General features: G+C 38.5%; 1 protein-coding gene across 1 annotated transcript in view; it reads right to left on the bottom strand.

The window, feature by feature from the left end:
• jazf1b (JAZF zinc finger 1b) overlaps positions 1-23949 on the bottom strand; it is a 29025-nt gene extending 5076 nt beyond the window's left edge. Inside the window, exons 1-3 of the mRNA XM_051720480.1 lie at positions 23714-23949; positions 7144-7216; positions 1724-1920 (exon numbers count right to left, since the gene is read on the bottom strand). Of these exons, the coding sequence (XP_051576440.1) occupies positions 1724-1920; positions 7144-7216; positions 23714-23828 (385 nt within the window). The 5' untranslated portion in view covers positions 23829-23949. The remainder of the gene's footprint in view (positions 1-1723; positions 1921-7143; positions 7217-23713) is intronic.
• Between the last annotated feature and the right edge of the window lie 4031 nt (positions 23950-27980).

Genomic DNA, 27980 nt, shown 5'->3' with positions numbered 1-27980 from the left:
AACAGCTAAAAAAGTGGGATAAAGCTTGCGTCTAGCCTGCGTCCGTGCACAGAATTAACAATGGCACATCATGTTTGGTTACTGCACATGTGCTAGGGTTGGGTATTGATACAGCTCTCGATCTTGATTTGATTCGATTCATATGGATACTTTTCTGTTCCAATGTCCATTTTGCTCACATATAAAATAAATTCTAGGCAACCCTTCTAGGTACAATTTGAAAATTATATTTTATCATTAGTTTTTCATCAAATTGGTCACATTTTAGCTTTTGTTCAAATTCAGTCTATTCCACCAATTAATGTCATAAAATTGCATAAATTATGATGCATATACGTATATATTTGTTAAATTTTTATTGTTTACTTGCATAATTTGTACTATTTACAAGTATTTACATTGATATGTAGAACACATGCTTAATCGGTACTGTCTCTTTAAGACTAGCGGCATTAGCCAGTGGGCACATATAAGTGAGAAGATGTGCGTGGTTTCTTTAGTGTAGAATAAGTGTGAATTATATGTTTCTTTTTTGTTGTTTTTAATCAACAACTGACTATAAAGAACCGAAAGGATGTTAAAATAGACATTTTGCAGTGACATATGGATCTGTGGATCTCATTTTTGGACACACAGAACGATGTAAACCAAACTTTTACTCTCAACATGCAGTGAAAGGACCTCTGCGCTAATAACTTCCTCACCACTATACTACTCAATCACTGGTAAGTGAAATGTGAACATTTACTAGCCAGTGGCTAATCACAGACATTTTTTGTCGAATAGCATGAGATCTAGTTGCACATGTGAGTGATTTACTTGCATTATAAAGGTTTGCCACATGGAGTGAAAGATCGATCTTTGGATTTAAGAATCGATATTGACATCGTTTAAACAAAGATCGCGATGCATTGGAAAATCAATATTTTTACCCAGCCCTAGCATGTGCAAATCAATGCTGTTTTTGAATTCTAGACTGAAACACGGGCTAAATGCAAGCTTCAGCGGAAGGGAAGATAAAATCGTAAGATAAAATCATACAAGTTTGGAACGTAATGAAGGTGAGTAAATAATGACAGAATTTTAATTTTTGGATGAAATTCTTCAAGTGTCTTCTCAAGTGGTACTTGGGCATGATGCCGATGACTCAAACCAACCATCTATCGGCTACCATCCCATATATTTATCCCCCATGCAACACCAACACCTATGAGGGTATGAAAGAATCAGAGTACTGTGCCCAGTCTGCAAAGCATTGGCTTTGTTTTATGAGAAAGAAACTGGAAAGCATAAAAAGGGTTAATGAACAGTAATAGTATGATACCAGCAATTTGGAGACAATTTAGTTTGCGTTCCAAACCCACACAAATAAAATGTCTAAAACTTCTAATTGTGGGAGAAAGAGAGCACATGTTGCTCTAGAAAAGGCCATGGGAAACAGCAGTAACAGTTCCAGAGAACAAAAAAAGTGAGTGACTAATAATTTGATTATTTGATTATCTATTGCAACAGAACATCAGACAAGCACTGCGGGTTTCGTGAGTTTATTGCCCAGAATTAATCTTAATCTTACTAAAACATAGTAAGCATAAAACAAACCATTACTGGGAAGGTTTGTTTTATGCTTACTATGTTTTAGTAAGATTGTCTGTGTGTGTAAGTCATGTACTTGTTCAGGCACATGCCCTGAATAAAGAAGTGTGTGTGTGTTTGGAGGGAGTACCTGTGGGGGTGCTGCTTCTGAATGAAGACGAGGGTGTGATGGGTGGGGTGACAGGCGGGGTCAGGTTGCCACTGTTGTGGCGAGGGGGTGTGGCCACACTGTTGCGTGAAAGGCTGCCCGTCAATGAGAGTGAAAGCTTTGGTTGGACCTTCTTCTTCAGAGTTTCATGCTCTCGCCGTGCTGCATCTGTCATAAACCTACAGAAAGAGATGAAAGTGAACTGAATAGGATAGGACTCTTAACTCAAACAGATTAAACCACAGCAAATACAATTGTGGTCTATCCTATATTAAAACACGCGTTTCGGTCAAAGTTATTTTGTTGCGTTATAAAACCGTCAGTAAATGTATGTAATAAAACAGAAATGTTCGCACAGACATTATTAAACCTGCCGTGGAATTAACAGATCGCCAGTAGAAGCCACATAAAGCAGACAGAGTAAGACAAAAGTGTCTCCTCTTCGTTATACAAGAATTTCCATCACAATTCAGCCTATTAAATCCATTTAAAACACCGGAACTGGCTTCTTTCTCTAGTAGTTCCCGGTCTGCAGTGGATAGTACCTACCAAAAATGGTCCGAGGAAGGACAACCGGTGAACCGGCGACAGAGTCATGGGTGCCCAAGGTTTATTAATGCGCGTGAGGAGCGAAGGCTGGTCCGTCTTCTTGTCCAATCCCACAGAAGAGCTAATGTAGCACAAATTGCTGAAAAACTTTATGCTGGCCATGTCAGAACACACAGTGCATCACAGCTTGCTGTGTATGGGGCTGCGTAGCTTCAAACCACTGCCGAAAATGCCTATAATGGGCACGTGAGCATCAGAACTGGACAATGGAGGAATGGAAGAAGGTGGCCTGGTCTGATGAATCACTTCTTTTTCTTTTAGATCATGTGGATGGTCGTTTACCTTAGGAAGAGATGGAAGCAGGATGAACTATGGGAAGAAGGCAGGCCGGCGGAGGCAGTGTTATGCTCTGGGCAATGTTCTGCTGGGAAACCTTGGGTCCTGGCATTCATGTGGATGTTACTTTGACATGTACCACCTACCTAACTGGATTGTTACAGACCACGTACACCCCTTCATAGCAAAGGTATTCCCTGATGGCAGTGGGCTGATTCAGCAGGATAATGCACCCTGCCACACTGCAAAAATTGTTCAGGAATAGTTTGAGGAACATGACAAAGAGTTCAAGGTGTTGACTTGGCCTCCAAGTTCACCAGATCTCAATCCGACTGAGCATTTATGGGATGTGCTGGACCAACAAGTCCGATCCATGGAGGCCCCACCTCGCAACTTACAGGACTTAAAGGATCTGCTGCTGGGGGCCTGGGTAGCTCAGCGAGTAAAGACGCTGACTACCACCCCTGGAGTCGTGAGTTCGAATCCAGGGCATGCTGAGTGATTCCAGCCTGGTCTCCTAAGCAACCAAATTGGCCTGGTTGCTAGGGAGGGTAGAGTCACATCAGGTAACCTCCTCGTGGTCGCTATAATGTGATTCTCGCTCTCTGTGGGGCACGTGGTGTGTTGTGCGTGGATGCCGCAGAGAATAGCGTGAAGTCTCCATACGCGCTATGTCTCCGTGGTAACGCGCTCAACAAGCCACGTGATAAGATGCACGGATTGACGGTCTCAGACACGGAGGCAACTGAGACTCGTCCTCCGCCACCCAGACTGAAGCGTGTCACTATGCCAACCCGAGGACTTAGAGCGCATTGGGAATTGGGCATTCCAAATTGGGGAAAAAAGGATCTGCTGCTAACGTCTTGGTGCCAGATACCAGAGGACACCTTCAGAGGTCTTGTGAAGTCCATGCCTCAACGGGTCAGAGCTGTTTTGGTGGCACGAAGGAGACCTACACGATATTAGGCAGGTGGTTTTAATGTTGTGGCTGATCGGTGTATATGAAGACTTGGATGCTGGTTTTAAGTTCATTATAGCTTCCTAAACTGACCAGATCCCACACAAGAATGTTTTCTACAAACAACTGAATCCAATTAAGAAAAATGCTTGACTACCTGTTTTTCTATTTGTTATTTAATTGAAAAAATCTGTGTGATTAGCATACACAAAACCATGGTGAATTTTTCTTTTAATTGTAATTAATAATCAATAACCAACTTTAAGTAGCTGACAATAATTCCCAGGCTGATTTTCCCAACTATCCCAAGTGTAAGCACGCGTTTGACACTTTCAAAACTTTTACTTTGAAAATATCGTTTGAGCATCCTGATCAGCCCGACACAACAACATTGGCTCAACAAACAGCATGAGTAGTCTCTTCCTCTGATTAATGGAAGTCGGGAAACCTGTGTGAAAACTAATTTGTTTGGTGACAGTAGTGCCGCAGAAATTAAACACTTTACTTTTAAGTTTTAAAGTTATACATTTTTATTAAATTCAGTTAATTGGACAAATGTAAAGAATGTCATGGTTATTGTAATGTTTACGAATGAATGCAATGTAATGGTAATAGTAACACCTGAATATAACGGCAACACTTTACAATAAGGTTCCATTTGTTTACATTAGTTAACATAAACTAACAATGAACAATACTTTTACAGCATTTATTAATCTTGGTTAATGTTAATTTCAACATACTGTAATAAATTTAAAATCAAAAGTTGTGCTTCTTAACATTAGTTAATGCAATATGAACTAACAATGAACAACTGTATTTTTTTTAACTAACATTAACAAAATGCTGTAATATATATATATATATATATATAGGGTTGGGGAGTAACAGAATACATGTAATGGGATTACATATTTAAAATACAAAATATAAGTAACTGTATTCCACTACAGTTACAATTTAAATAATTGGTAATTAGAATACAGTTACATTCAAAAAGTATTTTGATTACTGAAGAGATTACTTTGCATTTTATTGTCATTTGTTTCATTTAATATTTAGTCCTTTCAGATGGAAAACATTTATACATATAAATGATGCGATCCAAAGTGCATTTGAACAGCGGTGAAACACTTTCTTATGATGTGTTACATTCATACAAGCAGACAGAGAAGTAAGTTTGAAATAAGTTTGGAGCAGAAGAAATAGAAATAGCGTCAGCTTTACGCTAAGATAAAATGCTATTTCTAGCCATTTTACATGCACGTTACCATGCACAACCATATTTTTTTTTATCAAGAAAATTCACGTTGGATAATAATTTCTTTTTTTCTGGTAAGACCTTCGATATTAGGGCAAAAATCGTATTCTTGATCATAATTTTTGTATTGTTTTCCTGTAAAAATATCTAAAAATCCTTAAAACAAGATCAATTAGAAATATCTTTCAGCAGTGTTTGATATAATGGCAAGTGATTTTCTAGTACCAAATTAGAAATTTAGCATGATTACTCCAGGATAAGGTGTTGGAGTGATGGTTGCTGGAAATGGGGCCTGTCTAGATTTGATCAAAAATGACTTTTTTCAAATAGCGATGGTGTTGTTTTTTACATCAGTAATGTCCTGACTATATCTGTGATCAGTTGAATGCCACTTTGGTGAATTAAAGTACCAATTTCCTTCCGAAACAGCAAAATCTGTACATTATTCCAAACTTTTGGTCACCAGCATTTTATATATATATATATATATATATATATATATATATATATATATATATATATATATATATATACTGCCTGGCTGTTTGTTTTTAAATAATGGGTTATAATCTGGGGTTCCTTCAATTGGTCAGGTCTAGGCTCAGCAACGTTATGGGGCAATAAAATGAACTCAGCTGGGTACCTGACTGTACTGAATGACCAGGTTATCCCATCAATTGGATGACAAAGCCAAGATTCAGTGGGCTCAAAATGTGAAAGAGTGGTTCAGGGAGCATGAAGAATAATTTTCACACATGAATAGGCCACCACAGAGTCCCAACCTTAACCCCATTGAAAGTCTTTGGGATGTGCTGGAGAAAAACATTTATTTCCATCCAAAGTTGCATTAATGTTTGGCCGAGATCTTGTATTTATAATGGGAGAGTCGAACCACTCCGTAATGTCTTCTCCAGCACATCCCAAAGACTTTCAATGGGGTTAAGGTTGGGACTCTGTGGTGGCCTATTCATGTGTGAAAATTATTCTTCATGCTCCCTGAACCACTCTCTCACATTTTGAGCCCATTGAATCTTGGCATTGTCATCCTGGAATATGCCCATGATGTCAGGGAAGAAACAAAATCAATTGATGGGATAACCTGGTCATTCAGGACATTCAGGTACTCAGCTGACTTTATTTTATTGCTGCATAACGTTGCTGAGCCTAGACCTGACCAACTGAAGCAACCCAAGATCATAACCATTATTTAAATCCAATCAGCGACTTTTTTCTTTTGGCCAGAGAGTGTGTGTAAATATACACTATATATATATATATATATATATATATATATATATATATATATATATATATATATATATATACACACAGTACTGTGCAAAAGTCTTAGGCACATAAGATGTTTCACAAAAGCATTTGTCTTAAGATGGTTATTTATATTTTCAGCTTTAGTGTGTCAATAGGAAATATAAATTTTAGACTCCCAAACATTTATTTTGCAAATAGAATAGATTCAAATACAAGAGCAGAGAGCACTGCAACAGATGTCATAGCCCCCACAGAGCCCCCCACTGAATATTGAGTCAGTCTGGGATTACAAGAAGAGACAGAAGCAATTGAGACAGCCGAAATAGATAAAAGAACTGTGGAAAATTCTCCAAGAAGCTTGGAACATCCTATCTGCCAACAACCAAGAAAAACTGTGTCCAGGTGTACCTAAGAGAATTGGTGCTGTTCTGAAGGCAAAGGTGGTCACACCGAATATTGATTTAGCTTTTTTATGTATACTGGACTTTGTATGACATTAATTGATAAATGAAAACTATTTCTGGCATTATTTTTGAAGACATCCTCACTATGCAACATTTTTCCCAAGTGCATAAAACTTTTGCACAGTACTGTATATATATTGTTCATTGTTAGTTCATGATACCTAATACATCAACTAATGTTAATGAATGGAACCTTATTGTAAAGTGTTAACAATTAATCTTTCAGGATAAAGTTTGTTTAAACATATAGCAATGTAATGAGGTAGAGGATAATGGCTCAAGGTGAATTGGGGTGCGTTCATTTCAGAAGTTATCATCCCTATGCCCTATTCCCTTAGAAGACTTTACAATCCACTATGTCAGCTTTGGAGGGCTGAAAGGTGTTGGGCTCAAAAAATAAAATTTATTTGGAACTCACCTTTTACCTCCAAGTCATTTTTATTTAAAATTCAGTTTGAATAGATCTCACAGCATGGCTATCATGATTGTTTTCCCTTCAAAGTGCCCTTCAGAGACTGATTTATCCCATTTGGAATGCAGGGATTGACTGAGAATCTAAATGTACCTGTTAATGTAGCTGAGTGCGACGTATGTGGGCTGCTGAAGTTCCTGTTTCTCCAACATGCGAGGATCTGTGTCTAAACAAAGCAGAGAGACAGATAATTCACTGGACAGAGAAGGACAAAAACAAGCACACCACAAAAGAACAGCCAAGATTGCTATGTGGCTTTAAAGGGATAGTTCACCCAAAATGTAAAATTCTCACATCATTTACTCACCCTCTTGCCATCCCAGATATTTATGACTTTCTTTCTTCTGCTGAACACAAACAAAAACTTTTAGAAGAATATCTCAGCTCTGGTGGTCCATACAATGCAAGTGAAAGGTGGCCAGAACTTTGAAGGTCCAAAAAGCATTAAAGGCAGCATAAAAGTAATCCATACGACTACAGTGGTTAAATCCATGTCTTCAGAAGTGATATGATAGGTGTGGGTGAGAAACAGATCAATATTTAAATAAATTCTCCTCCCTGCCCAGTAGGTGGTGATATGAACAGAGAATGCAAATCGCCAAACACAAAAGTTAATGTGAAAGTGGAGATTTATAGTAAAAAGGACTTAAATATTGATCTGATTTCTCACCCACAACAATCATATCACTTTGGAAGACACTGATTTAACCACTGGAGTCTTTTGGGTTACTTTTATGCTGCCTTTGTGTGCTTTTTGAATCTTCAAAGTTCTGGCCACGATTCACTTGCATTGGACCTACAGCACAGAGATGAGATATTCTTCTAAACATATTAAATTGTGTTCTGCAGAAGAAAGAAAGTCACACACATCTGGGATGGCATGAGGGTGAGTAAATTATGAGATAATTTTATTTTTGGGTGAACTATCCCTTTAGGTTTTCTTTTGATGCACTCTAAACAAAAAAAAAATGAAAAAAAAAAAAAATGACAACAAATCTCTTCATGTGAAAGAAATGCTGTTTACCTGTTTGTAATTTTGTACTGAGTCGTGAGTTTGTGGAAGACATTTATTGTTCAAGTCACTGACTTTCAAACTCAATACTAGCTTCTGCCACACAACACGTCCACAATCACTTGCAGATGGCAATTAACTCCATTAATCAAGTTTTTTTTTCTTCTTCTTTATTAAACTCTACTTAATGACAGAATAAATCAGCCTTTGTGCGTATGGGAGAGGGAGTGGACTGAGGTAGGGGAGCATGTATCTAAAAGCTGTTTAGTAAAATGCAAGACAGCCATTTGGTTAGTGTCACACCACACCACACTCAACGAGCTCTGTAACATTTCTCCCAGATGTCTGGAGACTCTCTGCTGAACAAGGCTCATTTTCTGCACTCCAGAGACACTTAGATCCCACTCCAAATGCCCCACAAGCCATGGCAGGGATGGATTTATATTTTCCATAGGTCTTTAGTTGTACATATTAGAGCTGACTTCAAAAGTTAAGATATCTAATATTGGGCTGTTCTGTCGAAACCGCGTCGATTCTCTATGGTAAATGCAGTAACGACGCGTCCCTAATGCACCCATGTGGAGTAGACTGCCACCTTGTGGCGAAAATAGCAAAGAAAGCATTGTTTATATACTGTAGTGTTTACACTTCTCCCGAAAATGAACCTACAAATTGATTGCCTATAGTGATCTCTGCATATTAAACTGGGATAGGAGAAAGTATCTTAAAATGGTGTGCTTAATCTGTGCTTACATTATTAGATTAGTCTCCTCACTTCCTGTTATTTTAAGATCCATTTAAACACAAACTGACCCAAAACACATCCCTTAACTATGTCCCACATGCCTGTGAGCATGAAACTCTCCTTAACATCCCAGCAACTATAACGTCCTCTCTGTGGTTGTCTGTGCCCGCATACCAGCGGCTTTGCCAAGGTAATAGTTTTCAGATGCCTGTCTCTTAGAGCATTCTCCAAAACCATTAACACAAGCATTGCCAAAACTCTGTTTCATCTAATGAGCCTCCCCCCTCCCTGACGCATCCCAATGCCTCTTTTTATGCCTCTGCTGTGAGTAAACACATTTCTTTCTGCCCTGTTTAACCCGAACCATATTTGTCTCCGCTCTCTGAAACCGTGCAGCACCCCATAGCGTGTGTGTGTGTGTAGGAACTATGAATCCGGCCAACGTGGCATCACACACACTGTGGCTCTGCCACCTCATAATTACAGAGGCATGCAGATGCTGCCGCCTGGTTGTCACCATGGCAACGCACACTTGCTTCACAGTGCAGTATATGTATATGAGGCACTGGGCCAGTATGGGGTTGGCATTTCTGTTGCCATCTGCACGCAGGTCTTCTTTTGGAGGCAGGTAGGATGTTTCAAGCTTTCAGCTCGGTCTGTGCCTCAGCTGAAGTGTTTCATTAGCATTGATTTAACTACTGTGAGAAAGACCCCACACCTTTCTGCCAAACACAAACAAGATGCATTAGGCATTGCACTGTTCCTGTGCCAAGAAAAAGGGAGTTTTGTATGTATGCATATGACCCAAAAGTGGAGAAACAAGAAGAACTGCACACAGTCACACACACATGGATCAATCGTCGCACACGCACTCCGTAAATCACACGCAAGCATCTTGAGGCCCTGCCCAGGTTTCTTAGGGCCTAAAGCCACACGGGGCCTCAGAGCTGCTGCCTACCAGAACCCCATTACAGAGGAAAGGTGGTCCACAAGTACACAAATAGGTGGTCTACCATGGTGGTCTCTCTCAATCTCATACACACACACATACTCTATTCCATTATACCTTAAGGGTAGGACTCAGAATAAGACCACAGTCTTTCAGAGTTTGATAAGAGCAAAGAAAAAGATAGATAGGTTGAGTAAGAGGCATATATCTCCAGTCATATCAGAGAGTGAAACATAATAGCAACAAATGATTAATCTGCCAATGGACCCTTTTTAAAAACTATGATGCATTACTGCCTTATTTAGCAACGTCCTGTAAATCTAGTAAACTTACATTTTTTTTATTATTTAGTCTAATTTTATAACATTATATTTTGTATAAAATTACCCTTGCATTAATTACTAAAACTAATCACCACTGCTGCAATAGCATTTGAGGGACTGTAAATTTGGCATATTTCTCTTTTCTGACTGTTGTAATCCACTCCTCTTTTGGAAAGTCATTGAATTGCAATAGTGGATTCTTTCTTTAGCTGTTGCAGCAAATGGTAACTCCCATTCACCCCTATAGAAGTTACCCATTAATATTTTACTTCCACATTCCAAACCCAAGAAATGAAGAAAAAAAAAAGTCAATTTTAGATTATGGGCATGAGCTCAGAATCTTTAATTATTAACAGGTTCAGAAACATGTTTCTGAACACCCCCTCAGAAAACTGATAGTCCCACCCCAAACTCACGCCATTGGTTGAGCCAAATTTGCTGTATTCTGTTGAAGGGCTGCTTAAAGGAATATTCTGGGTTAAATGTTAAATTTGAGCTCAGTCGACAGCATTTGTGGCATAATGTTGTTAACCACAAAATTTAATTTCGACTCATCCCTCCTTTTCTTTAAAAAAAAGCAAAAATGTTGGTTCCAGTGAGGCACTTATAATGGAAACGAATGGGGCCAAAGCCGTAAACGTTACAATACTGTTTCAAAAGTACAGCCACAAGACATTAACAATATGCATGTAAACATGATTTTAGTTTGATAAAATTGCTTACTAACCTTTTACGTGTAAAGTTACAGACAATTTTACAATTTTGTTGCCATAATGATGTAACCCCAAAACCCTAAAACGACTGAAAAAGCAACTATTTAAATAAATTGAAAGCTAAAATAATACACAAGTTTTAACAGAAGAATAAATGTAAGTGCTTTTATAAAATTATAAGCTTCACATTTCAGCCTTCAAACCCGCAATTTACCCATTCACCATTAGTAAATGCCTCAATGTACCCTCGATTTTTTTTTAAAGAAAAGAACGGACGAGTCAAAATAATTTTTATGGTAATCTTTATGCCAAAAATGCTTTTAATTGAGCTTAACTTGTATTGTTTTAAAAGGCCACAGAGTTTGTCACATAAGCGTTTGTTTGGTTTCAGCAATTTTGTCATCATCAAATTTCTTTATGTATATATTTGCATTATGCCGACCATCGGCCACCCTGCTCTCTAGATTCAGCATCAGTCATTAAAAAACCCATATCTTGTCTCAAAGAACTAGCAAAAAATTGTTTAGTCATCACTAATTTTAATTATTTAAATATGTACATGCTAAAATGTTCCGAGTAAATGAGAATTTTTTTTTCAGGTACAAATCTCTGATACAAGTATATGTTTACATCCCATAAAATCAGTGGACATTCTGTAATTAAAATTTGGGCAAAATCTTCTGCGTTTTCCAGTGGACGTTTATAATAATAGGATCAAATGGGCAGATTCAATTCACATCATGCTTTATTGGCAAGATAAACTTAAGTGTACATTGCCAATGCATTAAACTAAACATACAGGCATAAAATGAACTGAATGATGTTTAACTTGCTGAAGTTTAAAATCTCAAAAATATTACTACACACGCTGGGTCTCTCTCGCGCGGTTTCGCTTTGACACTGGTTCAGATGACAGTGAACGAGCATTTTTGGGCGATGCAAAGAGATACGGCAGCTTGCCCGTATCTCTCCTACACCTGGCTCATCACTTGCGGGTAAAGTCTCCATTCTCTGTACAGTAAATCCGCTCGTGTGTTTATTATGCCCATAATAAATAAGTATGCAGTCGAGTCGACCGTGAACCTTCTTGAAATTTAAATATGCCAATTTTAGTCACAGGAAGTGGGGAAAAACATTAGTGAAGTTTCAGAAAGTGAACCTAAAAGGATACTGCATTAATTGCGTTAATTTTTTAACACGTTAAATATTCAACTATTAATCACAGAAATTAACATGTTAAATTTCCAAGCCCAAATTAAACAATAAAATGAATTGAGACAGCCCGTGTGATTTAGTGCATTGATCTGAGCAAGACTTTGAGGTCCCTACACTATGCAGTATGCACCATTAAGCGCCATGAAACAGCCCTGTGGGATAAGACATTTAGTGTGTGATTGTGTGAATGTCTGTTTGTGCAGTGAAGTCTTCCATTGACTGCATTCCTCAGGTCAGCTGGAGATCTAGTCATTAGTGTATTCCCCACACATTCACTCTTTTTCCCCACCCACAATCCTCCTTTTACTCTACCAAACGGTTAGATAAATAAAAATAAAAACTGCACCTCTTTTTTCTACATGCATTATGGGAAACCATGTTGCTAATATTGGGATATATGTATATGATGTGCAGAACTGTTGCATGTGACCCTTCATGGAACCGTGGAGAGATAAGTCATCAAAGAGTACATCAACAAAAACCCCACAAGAACCACATAGTGTAGTAGAGTAGTTGTTTCCTAACATTTTGCGGCAAGCAATTTGTCTGTCAACACTGAACATGAAACTATGTGAAGTGACAATCACAGCCAGAAGATATTTGATGTTTAATGTACAGTTATGAGGAGCGGATTTTTAACCTATTAAATTTTGCAGTGGGTGGGGCCAGCCTGCATGACGCAGCAAAAAACACTGAAGAGATGGCATTTATCAATTTTCATTTTTTTTGTGTGTGTGCCGACTTGTTTGGAAACAGTTTAATGTGTTACTGCATTATGTCAATCAGAAGACACAACATTTCAAGACATTTACCTGCTCATTTACACATGAAATCTTCATGGGTGGTCAAATACATGTGAAGATCAAAGCACACACATATATACATCCAAACCATACAGACACACACGTTTGAAATCAGCGTCAACCCCCTGCCATGGTTAATCCAGGTAATATCAGCTCTTCCTGTCATTAGCTGGGCTGTGTCAGGGTTTGGATGGAGCACATTGGGGCAGGGGGGTGATGGGGGGTGTTGGTTTGAGGTAATTAGGTCCACCAGGTGCAGCTCTGGGGGCACCAGTCACCACTGCTCAAATTTATTATTTCCGTTGAGAATTTTTTTTCCAGGCCATTTCAGGAGCCCTCTGTGTGCGCTCTGTGCAGTGAAGCTGAGAGAGGTTCATTGTCCCGAGGCATGGAGATCACCCCTGTAGCACCGACATCTTGAAAGCAGAAGACCTCTGTCCAACACACTGGAGCTAAAGCCTTTAAAAGCCATACGATGGCACTTTTTATTAAATCACTGTGCTGATACTTTTGAACTAAAGATCAAGTGTTTGTTAAAAAAGAACTCTGGAAAGCATATGGGCATATAGGGTAAAAAAAAAATTTGTACGTCTCTGATGACCAAGAGGATTTAAGCACGTTAAACGCTGAAGTCGTTATGAAAATATTTCTAAGCACTATTACCCATTCCACTTCCTAAATCATGTCAACATCAGACTAACACTTTTAAAGTGAAACCCTTGGAGGCTGCAGTCTAGCAGTTTTAAATGCACAATTTTAAGAGCTGGAAATTGAAAAAGAATCACATAAATTGTCACATCCAGCGAAGGACTGGGAGGAATCTTTTAAGAACAACACGTTGCTTACACAGTTTTCACGTGACCGTGAAGAACCTCCACACACAGAAGTACAAACAGTGAAAGGTTCAGACACACCCCTACTTCTTTTCTCCATATTTACTCTGTTGCCTTCGTAACGTGTAACAATCAAACCCCAGAAAACGTTGTAACCACAAACAAGACTTTACTTGAACATGGAATAAAATTTGAAGGTGATAAAATATTACAACCTTAAAATTTCACAAGCCCATTTGCTGTATGCAATGAGCCTTATCGCCACCATTTCAGCGCCGGAGCTCTTCAATCCTCAAGCAGCTTTTCTGATAGTGTGCCGTCGCCCCCTTTTGGTCACACACCACAACAGTGCCTGTCAATGAACCCACCTCACCCACTAGAATGTGAGCCTTGTTTAGCCTGGTGTTAATCAAAGCAGAGAATGTTTTTAGCAGCAGCTCCCCAGATGAGGAGGAAGAGAGGCCAAAATCCACCATCCCACTTTGTAATTAGCTTCCCCCAGAGCTACATGGGGCCAGGCCAGATTTCACACCTCGCCAAGAGCAGGGCTGTGGGCGAGGGAGGGGTTCCATGGGACACTAATTGCCTCATTACTGCCCAATAAGTCACTTTAGCCACGCTCTCCTTCAGCTAACACCCCGAACACATCTGAGACATGCAATCAGAAAGCAGAGGAGGTATTCAAACAAGCTCAGCTCAAGTCAGCTGTCTGGAGTTGATCAACCTCTAATTCATCTCATCCATTTGAGACAAAATGTGCTGACACATTTAGTTTGTATGAAAACATGATGGTCCTGAGGGCATTTTTACCCAGCACAAAAATAATCTGGTGAAAATAAACTGAACAAAGGCAGGCAGACAAAGGCTAGCTAACAGTTTTCAGGAGGACAGGTTTAAGACTGCTGAGTGGAACACCACTCAATGTTTTTCTGGGTCATTTCATTTGGTTAGAGTGGTGCTTTTGTGGCAACCAGATCTCCATTTTTTGTGTCATACTTAAACAAGCCTGTCCTCACAATCAGCTATGAGTACATGCAAGTCTTTACCAACTTTTATATTGAGCAGACCTGTGCAGTTGTGGTTTACATCAATATCACAGCAAACATGCAAATCAAATCAGTGACACCAAGTCTGTCCTGCATTGAAATGTAATGTCTCCTTTAAACCTACAACACATGTATTAATGTACTAATGAAGTAATATGGTGTTGTGTAGAAAGAGTGTGTTTATCCTTCTCTGTTGGCTAGTTGGGAGTCAATTCACAAGAAAACACAACAGAAGACAGTGACATTATCTATACAATAAACATCTAGTCACAATGTGATTATTAATGCTGCATTAGGGCTGTAGATGAATTTAGATTAGTTCACAGCCATTTAAAGGTGAATATTAAATTTGCAATCTCAGTGTGTCTTGTGAACTGAGTCAATCATAATGTTAAGGTGATTCAGATGGATTTTAAAAGTTGATTATAAAGGCCTATGCAAAGTATGCATAGTGTTCCCTCACTGTTAGTTTAGTTCAGATTAGATTAGTTCACAGCCATTTAAAGGTGAATATTAAATTTGCAATCTCAGTGTGTCTTGTGAACTGAGTCAATCATAATGTTAAGGTGATTCAGATGGATTTTAAAAGTTGATTATAAAGGCCTATGCAAAGTATGCATAGTGTTCCCTCACTGTATCTTCTGTAAAATCTTAATGACCTGACAAACATGCATGTAAAATGTCTCATTTGAAAACAAGCCTTTAGGGTCTGCATCTGGCACTTTGAGCAATCAAACCACAGGAAACACCCAGATCACATCAAAGCCAAATGATCAAAAACGTTATTGTAAAAAAAAAAAAAAAAAAAAGAAAACCTGTTACATTCATCTGTAAAATTTAGGGCCACATAATTCTGAAAATGAGTCTTACATGTAATAATACAGAAACTCTACATTTAAAGCTGAAGTGTATAGTTTCTGCGCCACTAGCGTCGCCAAAAGGAACGTTTGTTTTCAAACAGGTTTCCCAAACGCTTACATTCTTTGCCACTGGTCCGATAAACTAAAAGTCCCACCCCAAACTTCCGCCACTGTTTGTAGTGATCAACCAACATGGGTGTTTTAACGGAATATGCCGATATCTAGAGAGCAAACTGAAATATTTAATCATGACAGTAATAAAAATTTAATATGACAGTAAATGATTGTTACATGAAATTGCTAAAAATGCACTTTCAGCATAATATTTACTAAATTTCACACAAAAACTTAAACGTCATAAAAAAATAAAATAAAGTCAAATTTGCAACCTAGTCTCATAGAATGAATGTTACAATAACTAAATCTTTGCAACTTTCTATGTTTTGAAGCAGTTTCCTAGTGAAATGAACACTAGAAGTGCTATAACACCTGTGCGTTTCATTCACTTTCACACTAATCACGGGCACTATGGCTGTTTAGGAACACTTTTAAAACACTTTTTTTTTATATTACTCACACACTGCTATGTTATTATATCAAAACACTTTTACTCTGTAAACCCGAAAGAGTGTTGGACTTTGGACTTGGAGACACAGTCTCGAGCCCAGCCAAGGATGAAACTTAAAGTGAAGCAAAAGTGCCATAGAAGGGACACGATATGATGTGGTTGTTTCAGTAAATGTGTTTTTTATGTCAAATTTGCTTTTAAGGGTAAGGATTTAAGAATTGGTTTAGGGCAAGGATATCTGTTTTGTTTTCCTCTCATTTGCTTTTAGGACACTATCTGTTAGGTTTAGGTGTTGATTTAGGGTAAGGATGTCTGTTTTGTTCTAGGCTTGCCACAGTATATGGTGTTGCCGGTTATACTCGGTACATAGGACGACATCGGTGCGCAATTTTATACCAGTAAAATGGGTAAACATTATGAAAGAAACTTAATGACAGGAGTTCCTATATCAATAGCCAAATGAATATAATTGCCTATATAAAGTCACCTAATGAGTTTGCGACTCATAAATAAACCTTAAAGGTGCAGTATGTAAGATTCAGAAACCCTTGTTATTAATGACACCTGTGGCCGTTAAGTGAACTGCAGCCAGCTACCTGTTGCTCGTGCTTGTGCACACACTCAATAGGGATGCAAGCGAGCGAGCATCTGGCCAAAACAATGACGTAACGTACAGAAGCTGAACGTGATCACCGGCATCATCCTGACAGATGAGGCAGCATAATTAAAATTACAGTTATGATTGTTTTACTACAAACTTTGAGACTGTATATTATATTTGACTCTCCAGTGCTGGAACAGGGCTAAAACAAAGTGTGGATATTGGTCTGACTATGTGAGACTGTAGTTTGAAGTAATCACTTTTCTTTGCATGATACATTGACTGCATTTATATGATAGCCTATGTCGGCGTTTGCTAGCAAGCCAGCTTTATCAATAGCTGTTAGCTAAATTTGGTGGATGATGACAGTAGTTGTTTATAAAATAGACTGTACATTATAAATATGTTAACACAATTCAGTATTGATGTGATTCCATCACAACTGTCATTTTGATATATCGATACGCTATTGTTTTATAATAATAGAATGTATATATTTTCTGCATAACCAAGTTATATGGAGCTTTTTGCATTATCTTGAACATTGTCTAGCATTCATTTCATGTGTTATTGTAGTTTAGCTAAAATTACACAGATCAGTCCTTATGGCACTGTATTTCACATGCTTTGCAGTTATGTAAGCTTACCTGTCCAATAAGAGGAATGCCAATTCAGGGTCGGTTCTGATCCCCAAAACCGAACGCAGGTCCCTCCAGGAATCAAATGTCCTGCCGATGTTCACTCTAGTTTTCACTTGACCACGAACATGTTCCCGCTTAGCCAGACGGGATTCAGTAGATAAATGTTTTTTTTTTTTTTTGGCTTACTCTGAGTTTGTGTAGGAGTCGGTGTTGTGCTGGGAGCCGGACGTTTACTGGATTCCACCTCTAAGATAACATTACCTAGTGTTGCAGTTTGTTGTCACTGTTGAATAGCAGAAGAGAAGCACTGAGGCAAGGATCTCTGGTGCGCCCATAAATGTCACATCCTTTGGATTTTCCCGGCAAAAGCGACCTGCTCCCTTCGCATGAAAATCAGTCTACAGGCTTTAATAGGCAACCTAGGAAGTCCGGGAAGGGCACATTTTTTAAGTTGCGTTACAAGCCGTTCACATATTGGCATGAAAATTGTTACATACTGCACCTTTAATGAACGCACTGAAAGCCAGATGTTCTTTATCGACATGTCAATACTTTTAGTTGACAGCAACAACTGTGCGAGGCGGGATGGGGTTTGCCCTGTGTTTTAGCAACTCATACGCACCCAAACTGTCACAAATGTAAATAAATTTAGATGAAACACAGCCAACTTCAGCGTGAGATGCATCCAGGTGCATACTTGCATCAGGTTCAACTATTGGTGAGTTGTGTGAGATAACACAGATTCTGCATGACCGCAGCGGCTGCGGAGGGAAGATCAAGTAAGATCAAAGCCATTCTGCGCACGTCTTCTGTCATGTTTCCATCAAAAGAATTTTGTCAAATATTGAATCCAAAATACAGCATTCGAGTGCATTATAATTGTTTTCCATCTTTGTGATTCCAAAACACCAGTAAACATATATTGATGATGGAAGACAGAGAGAGACTCAAATGGCTGAGGAAAAACTGCAGCACTTTTAAAAAACTGTAATATAAGGAGAAATACACTACTTTCATGTACAGAGTTTTCTACAAAAAATAAAATAAAAACACATTTATTTTTAGTGACACCATTTTAGCACGTTAGTCAAATACTATAGACGGATGAACCCAATTTTAAATGGAGAGCGCTTTTCGTTGGGTTTTAAAAATGGCATATTAATTACGGGGAAGAAAACCCTTAATGGAAAAAAATACTTGCTACATTGATTCGTTCTTTTGGGAAAGGTAGTGTTTATTAGAAGGAAACTTGGATAGAATTTTTTTCTTTCTCCCTGGTCGTAGCATTTTTCATTATATTTGTTGTGACTGTTCACAACGAACGCATATTTGCATCCATCAGTGGTGTTTTTCAATTACTTTCCAATGTAATTATGTTCTAGTTGGACCTCTTTGACAGCTGAAACCTTGTCATTTAAAAAAGAACTTCAAAACGCATCTCGATACACCTGTATTCTGCTTGTTGCATCTTGCGTTGTTTTAGCTCAAGGCCATGTTCGGCGGCAAGAAGACCATTATCGGAATGAACGAATTCCCATAAAAGAGTGATATCTCCCGTGGAAAGACATTGAGCCACGTTATACCCTGCTGGCAAATGTGGCAAAAAAAAAAAAGGCTATTTGTGCATTTGCGCAACAAGCACTGCGTCTAAAACGGCAGGGAATGAAGTGACCCCACTAAAAAAAATCACTGCTCAAGTTTGAAATCAAGCTGCCTTGTATTATTGTGTAGGCTAATGAGCAACGAAAATTACACCATAGCACAACTGTGTGTCCAACCAACGGTATTACCAGTATAACCAGTTTTGAACGCAGATACGCACCGGTACGAAAATTATGACATCGTGGTGAGTCTATTTTGTTCACCTCTCATTTATCTTTTAAGACACTATTTGTAAGGTTTAGGTTAAAGTTTCAGGTTAGGGAAGTACATTTTACTCATTAAAGAGCCCATATTATGATAATTTACAGGTTCATAATTTTAATTTGGGGGTCTACTAGAACAGGTTTACATGCTTTAATGTTCAAAAAACACATTATTTTTCTCATACTGCACATTGCTGCAGCACCTCTTTTCACCCTCTGTCTGAAATGCTGTTTTAGCTCCTGCCTTTTTAAAGCCCCCCTTTCCGAAAAGCCCAGTCTGCTCTGATTGGTCAGCTGGCCCAGTCTGTTGTGACTGGTCAACCACTTAGAGCATGTGTCGGAAATGTAACGCCCCTTACCATAACTGAGTTTCAGCTCCCCAAAGCTTAGTGAGCAGCTCTGTAAACACTATTGTAAAAATGGTAACAGTGGCATCGGTTTTGCTGTACCAGTTAGAGCCCGAGTCCGATCATGAACGTTTGGAAGAACAAGCAGAACGACCCAAACCACCTTCGCAAGCACGACTTGAGCAGGACGTTTCACAGTGTTAAGTTTTTATTTTGTAGCTTTCTTACATTGCAGATGTGATGTTATAACTTTGTCATTTCTCTACATCACGAAACACCGTTAGTGTAACTCGGGACCAAGTACACTGTTGATTATCGTGAACCTTACAAAGCTTCAAGTAAAAGACACGTAGTGCATCTAAGTTAGTCATCTTTTGCTGGAATGGGTGTAGCCAAACTTTTGTCACCAGAACTATGAACGGAGAACAGAGTCTTACTCCCGGTTGGACATTACCGGGGGCATTAGGGAGATAGTGAGCAAGTTAGCCGTGAACTACCGTGGATAAGGGCCGTAACATTACAACTTGTAATTATAAGTAAACCTCCTCACTTTACCACTGATAAAGACTCTTGAGATCAACAATTTTGTTATTGTTGTGGTTGTGGTTGTACTGCTGAGGAATTGTGGTAAAAATTAATTTTAACCACTGATACTTCAATTCGTCTGCCATTGGAAATCCATACAAAGAGGTTTTGCTTTCGCAGTGAAGAAAACAGCATCTTCTCGACATGGCGACAACACTAACCCAACTCATCCTGGCCTCGGCTATAACTACCTTTGTTTGAGGGTGGGCCAAAGTAGCCCTTAGGTGGGCATTATGCAAATGTGTTATATAGTGACGTAGCTATGTCACGGAAGTAATGGCTGGACTGCAAACTAGGCGTTTCAGGCAGTTCAGGAGCAGTGTTTTCTGTGGGAGAGAGTAACTCCCTTTGGCATGGACATTGTGCTTTGTAACTTTGCAGACCTTTTACATACAAACCGCTATATTACACACTAAAGGAAAGGTAAAATCCAAAAAAGCATAATAGGGCCTCTTTAAAAACCTTGTCTGATTACAACATCATTTTACTTGCTTTTGGCGCCCCCCGCTGGACATTTCCCTGGGAAACTGCAGCCAAATGTGTAATGAAGCACATCATTTTGGTTTACAAAAATGTTGCCATTGTCACGTAAATTTCATTAGATCAGGCTGCAAATTTTTGTGCTTTTAAATAGTACATTGTAGCTTCTGGTTTCGGTTTGGTCATCCCATTTTAGTAATTTGTTCACACAAAGCTTCTGCTTTTGTCATAACTGGTTGAGCCATTTTTGCTATGTTAAGCTGGTCGGGATACTCAAACAAGCAGAGTAAGCTTTGATTTAGCCACAAAGACAGTACTTACACTTTGTGAAAATCAACCTACATATGGATTATTTATAGTTGTCTCTACACTGATTAGTAATGAGTTTTGAGTGTGTATGCATGGCAAAAACTGCCTCAGGCAAGAATTGTCGACTGGACTGGTGGTTTCCACCAGCTCTCCAGACAGCTACTCACTGATCTCCCTCCCAAAGGCCAGCTGAGCTAACCAGGAATGTCAGACAGTGGGGAAAAGAGGGGGGCGCTTTGTCTTTAGAAGTCAGGTTTCTCCTTACAAATCCTTTCCATGCAGGCTCTTTCCAGAGTCTATTGGACAGGTAGCCGTGGTGTTAAATTACAGCAGCACAGATTCCAAATCTAGTCCTCTTGACTGAGATATCCATATAGAGACTAGGCCACCATACTGAAATACGCAGATATCATGACCTCCTACAGAGAGCATTTTGATCATGACAAAAAGGTATGCAATACCTTTTCTGTCATCATTTACTGTACTTACCCCCATGTTGTCCCAAACCCTTATGGCTTGCTTACTTCTGTGGGAAAGAAAAACAGATGATGTTAGGGTCAGACAGCCTCAGTCACCATTCACTTTCATTGCATCTTTTCTTCATACAATAAAAGTGAATGGTGACTGAGGCTGTCATTCTGCCTAACATCTCCTTTTGTGTACCACAGAGAAATAAAAAGTTATACGGGTATGAACCAACATGATGGTGAACAAAAGATAAGAGAATTTTCATATTTGGGTGAACTATCCCTTTAATGGCAATCCTATGAGTAACCCAGCAAAACCCATTTCATTTATCACACATTTACAAGCACAAACCGATGCAGTTATTTCTTCATTTAAAATAACCTAAGCACTATAGTGATACAGAAAAACAAAACAGAGAGCCTTGATCCTATCTATGCATCTGTTATATAGGATAAGATTTCTGCAGGCTGGGACTCAAAGGGATTCCTGAACCCAGAGTGACCTCCTCCTTAGAATGACAACAAATCAGGCCCTGTTAGGCTCCAGGGCAACCCTATGACCTGCACCTGTAAATATTAAGGCAGAGGCTCTTTGCACTAAGTGTAAATAGCAACAAATAGCATCTTTGCACTGAGTGCATATAGTGTTAGATGCTATTTGCACCCCTAATTAAATACTAACATACAGTATTACTGCAGAATGTTTGTTGTGTTTATTTAGAGTCCCACAGACACCCTACACCAACCCCTAAACCTAACTCTAACCTTCCCTTACAAAAATGTACCATGGTTTTACTACAATAACATAGTATCACCATGGTATTTTGTAGTAAAATCATAGTACCCACAAAATTAAACATGGTTACTATATTGACACCATATTACTGTAGTAACACCATAACGAATTGCATTAAAGCTATGGCTTCCGCCAAAACACATGGGTACTACAATATTACTATAGTAAAACCATGGTTAATTTTAACCTTTCTCTCATCTCTTCGACCGTCACTGTGAACAAATCACTGTGAGGAAATCAACCTTTGAATTATTATTTATTTATTATTAGAAGTATTAAAGGAAATATTAAGAGTGGAGACAGGAAACAGGATGGGAAAAAGTGGGACAAAAGGGAGAATCGAACCCGGGATGTCCGCACACAAAAAAAGCACATCCACAACCATCTTAACACACTACACCATTGCAGTGACACTTAGGAGTGCAGTTAGTCTTCCATTTCTGTGTTTCAACCAGACTATTTGAGTGCAAATATCCACACAGTGTGGCAGGTGCTATTTACATAGAGTGCAAAAATTCACTCCAAAACCGAAATATTAAACAACTACAAGTGGGCATGTCTAAATGTAACCACCTGTGCTGCAGTCCAAATCAGCTCGCACAACTTGCACAAAAAGTAGACCAATCCACAAGACAAGAACTTATCAACAATACTGTAATGTTAAGAGTATCATGCATTGACAAATTAAAATGCCACCATACTGTGCCTGAGTTGAGCAATTTAACCTGTTTTAAACACCTGAGAAAACATCAGATCTGTAATATTGTAATTTTTTGGGAGAAGAGGTATGACAGCTGATAATATCTAAACTGAATCCATCATAGTGTCACATTTAGGCTAGGTAACATTCTATTAATATTCGAATACATACAAACACTTTCACAGTCACCTGATTTTGATATGCAACTGCTCTGAATTGTGTGCATATGGCCATTTAACCTATTAGTGTAGGTGTACCTACATGTTATATCATGATCATAGCATATTGTTATTATGTTATTATAACACATAATAATCATGATCAGTGACATCTCCATGAACACGTCTCCTTTAGCTATCTCAGGAAAGCTTTTATGCTGCATTAGCTACTGTAACACGTTTTGAATCAACTTCTTTGGGACTTTAATTGCAGACAGGTCTGATCTAACCATGCATTAAGTGTTTATGAGCTGCTCCGAGTGGATGAAATGAACATACATCTCCATGAGCGCAGCAGCAGCTCTGTGTCTGTGCGGGCCTTGCGCAGAAAATAACAACAATGTAATACTACCGCGTTTGTTTACACGTTCAGATCAAGTACTATTTTGAAGGGACATAACGAACCCCGAATGAGTTGTGCAGTCGACACGTACAAGCGTCATGAGATCGAGCAAAACGAAGCGCTTCGTTTCATCGCTTCACCACACCTAGCAACAGCGCCGCGGCGACGCAGGAAGTGCGCGCGAGCCCGGCCATTGCTGCGCGAGCAACAGCGGCACAGATTGTGTTTCCGCGAGCGCACTTACCGATGTGGTTATCCTCGATGTGCACGATGAGCTCGGCCAGCGACTCGAAGTGCAGTCCGCAGCCCCCGAACTGGCAGATGTTGGAAAAGAAGGAGGCGGCCGCGATGCCTGTCATGGTCTTTGCTACATTGAATAGCAGCAGCGCAGGGCAAGCGGAAAAGAGATTGCACGCACGCACGCGCTCACTCGCACACGCACGCACTGCACGACAGACAGTGGCAGCAGCAGCTGGAGTAGCACAGGGTGAGAGCGCAGTAGGAGAGAGAGGAGGGTCCACTAGCACACACGTCATACCTGTTGATATTAAATAAGATACTCTAGTTCTGCGTGTGTGCCTGTTTGTGTGTGATGGTAATGGCACTTCTAACGTTTTGGAGTAAAAGTTGGATAAGCCTTGGATTTGGACAGAGTTAGCTAGCAGCCAATAAAATTACAATTTCTAAAAGAAATAAAGAAAGAAAGAAAGAATTAAAATGTTAAATGTTAAAAATTAATTTGGTAATGCTACCCTAAACTAGGCTACTCTGAGATCACAATAATAAAATCTTAAAATCTATCAAATTTCTGATCTTTAAATTTTCACTCTGCACCTTTGACAGTGGTGTGCTCACCTGTACACATAAATACGAATAAAAAAATTAAAAAATTGAATTGTAAATATGATTTTTTTTATTTAATTTTTTTCTTAGGAAATTTAAAAAAAAATAGAATTTTTGTTTTTAAAGAAAACTATTTATACATTTTTATAAATTATAGAACACTTTTTATAAATGTATTATAGTGGGGAAATTAAAACGTTTGGGTGGGTGACAAGCCCAAAATTGAGGAATCTGGCAAATTGTAAATAGCCTTTCTACACTCTTTAAAATTAGGAAACAAGTAGGGCCAATTAAATAGACATGATCAAATGTAAAGTTTTTATGATCTATCCAAGAGATCCAAGTTTCATTTTATTTATTAATTTTTTAAGTGTATAATGTCTTATGTTGTGTTTTTGCATGTGTATCTCATCATGATCTCTTCTGTGTAACATATGATGATTCTAATTGAAATAAAAAGTATTTGCTAAATGTGAGGTAACTGTAAATAACTGTTTTTAGGAAGTACAATGCAGTGCATTAGATGTCCACATGATGGCAGTATGAAATTAAAAACTGTAGGCTACTGTTCCTTAATGCGAGTAAGAAAACCGCTTTTACTACATAGTAAGGCAAGACAATCCTAAAATAAAAGTACGGTATCAGATGACAGTACTATAGTACTTTGATATACACCGTGTTACTGAATGATTAAAAGATTTATGTACCATGAAATTTGCATAAGGACCTTGAATCCCATGATAAGCTACTAGTATGGATATGCAAACTAACAAACAAAACCGTGGTACATGTCCAGAAACAAAACGTTGTATAACAGGCCTACCATGTCCAAAAATAATGGCAATACCAATTTTTTTTTTTTTTTTTTTGGTATTTTTTTTTTTTTTTTTTTTTGCTACTGATAAAAGAAAAAAAAAAACAAAGAAAAGAAAAAAGAATAATAAAAAAAAAAAAAAAAAAACAAAAAAAAACTAAAAATAATAATGCAAACATCATATAGCAGGGCATGTTAAGTGCCAGTACACTCACCACACACACCAGCTATTGGTGATGACTAACTTATTTTACTTAACATTTAACAAGCCCTTTAGACATCACTGCTGGTTTGTATGATCAAGCTTGTCACTCTGTTCAAAGCGTTGTCATGTTTGCATAGTATGCATAACTGCAGAATGTAAAGTAAAAAATCCATATCTTATCCCATACAGTAAGCCACATATAAATTAACTTCTTGAGGCATAAAGGCCTTAAATAGCAGTGTGGTAGCAGATGACCTGATCACAACTGTGTTTCTCTCTCAGTAATAGAGAGCTCCAGTGATGAGGAGAACATTATGGCTGCTTTCTTTCCTTTTACTCGCGTTAACATCCATGTGCTTCATCTCTCTCTCTCTCTCCCGCTCTCCCTCCTCCTCTGTTTTTCCATGATTTCCTGTTCACATTTGTTGGCACTTGGCAGAAGTCATCAGTGCTGGTGTCATGCCCGGTACTGTGTAAGGGAACCTCACTGGGTTGGGCCCCATTTACTCACCACAGCAGAGTGCAGCATGGGCAGCTGTGCGCCCCGATCGGCATGCTTTTTCCAGTAGTGTTGGAACACACTGTGGGACATGTCTGTGAAAGCATTACATCACTGACTCACTCTGTTTTGAGGCTCTCCAGAACTTATGGCCTTCAGTCTTACCTTCAGTTCTGTTATCCTTCAATATATTTTCTTTAATGATCAAATTTGATTAGATGGTCAGCCATCAACCTGAGGCTTTATGATTTTTGATGCAATACAGATACTCATGCTCACTAATGTTTTAAGTCCTCTATTCCAAAAGTAAATTTTGCATTTAAGTATCTCAGAAACAAACAAAGAATCTGGATGTTTTCTTTATTTGCAGATAATTTATACACTTTGCATGTGGCATCAGCAGGAAGTAGTTGGCCTAAATTTGATAATGATGCAAATGTTTTCTGGCAACTGAAGTTATGTATTTATGTTGTTCCAGACCCATATGACCTTTTTTTCTCCATGGAACACAAAAGAGATTTTAAGCAGAATGGTAAGGGCTGAGAGGTTTAGTCACCATTCACTTTCATTGTATGGGAAAAAGATGCGCTAAAAGTGAATGGTGACTGAAGCTAACATTTTGCCTAACATTTCCTTTTATGTTCTATGAAGGAAAGAAAGTCCTATGGGTTTGGAACAAAATGAGGGTGAGTAAAATCAGTAAATTATGACAGAATTTTCATTTTTGAGTGAAATATCCCTTTAAATAGCAGTCTCATGGTCCAATAAAACTTCTGAGAATGGCTTTTTTCATCTCTGTGATGATTGATAGGGTAAAGGCACTGGTTTTGAATACTTTGCATATTCCAAAGCTCCTCAAAGTGTAATTTGATCTCCTAACGCTACCAATAACAAATCCCCAGACCCCGTTAAGGACTTAAATGAGATCATAATGTTCAGACATATAACTATTACAAATACTGGCCTTCCCTTGTTGGCAGCGGGAAATATAGGACTACGACGCACATGGCATCATGTCCTCACCACTGCAGTCATACTGTAAACTACTCAGAAATGTTGTCAGTCAGTTTGTTAGGTTAATTATTATGCAATGGCTACATTGTTCCACTTAAAAGAATTTCACAATGATACTTTCTTTATAGTAACAGTATCATAATATCCTTTGTTTTATAAACACTTGAAGTTTTAAGATAACTTGCAAGTCCTCAGCTTTTATTTTTTCCTGATTGCTTATGAAATTTCTGGGAAAATGGAATTTCAGCTGGCTTCAGATTTTATAGATGACCTCATAGTGTCCACTGACACAGTTGCATTGACATCAGTTATACTAGGATACAGTGCAGTTTCCCTTGAATTGTCTTTGCTTGTGGACTGTGGTAGACCACCTTTTTGAGCCAAACAATGAGCTTTGTTGGGGAGATGGCATATGTTATTATACAAGGCTGCATTTCAGCATTTCAAAATTTCCATCCCTGCAGGCACTTTAAAGTAAAGTGAAGATGGAACATTCTGTTAAGATAAAACAGCCAATCTGTTTCCTTGCTCCATATTCAATGATCATTCCTCAAAACCTTCAACTCTTCAAACTCTTCAAACCTGGGACAAAATGTGGTTTAAACAAAGCTGGAGTTAGAATTCGAACAACCATGAATGTTTTCTTTGAGATGTGCATTTTAGAACTTTTAGTTGCATTAGAGTTCATGTGAAATCCATTATGAATTATGACATAATATTGGATTCAAGAAGCTGCCAAAACCAGATACAGTTCTGGCTCTTACGATACATCTGGTTACATGTCATGGTCAGCCATACACACACACACACACACACACTGCTGCATCTGAATAAGTTTATTTTACTCAATAATTGTTGTACAAACTACTTGTATTCTGTAAATATAAACAGAATAATAACTTGTTCTATTCCGTAACTAATTCTTTACGCTTGCCAAACAAGGCCTCCATTACGTCACTGACATTTAATATGTTCATATTTTGCCTTTCAACTGATGGAATATTGTTATTAAAGGTGCACTCAGTAACTTAAGTCTTTGTGTCATCTTGGACTTACACTGACACCTAGCGGCTTGGATGCAGCATAATTTAAAATCAATAGTTTTCAGTTTCAGATGCCATTGTGGAAATGTAGTA

This window comes from Myxocyprinus asiaticus, chromosome 16, assembly GCF_019703515.2.
Source record: "Myxocyprinus asiaticus isolate MX2 ecotype Aquarium Trade chromosome 16, UBuf_Myxa_2, whole genome shotgun sequence".
Taxonomy (NCBI): domain Eukaryota; kingdom Metazoa; phylum Chordata; class Actinopteri; order Cypriniformes; family Catostomidae; genus Myxocyprinus; species Myxocyprinus asiaticus.
This window is presented reverse-complemented; position numbering and strand designations above follow the sequence as displayed.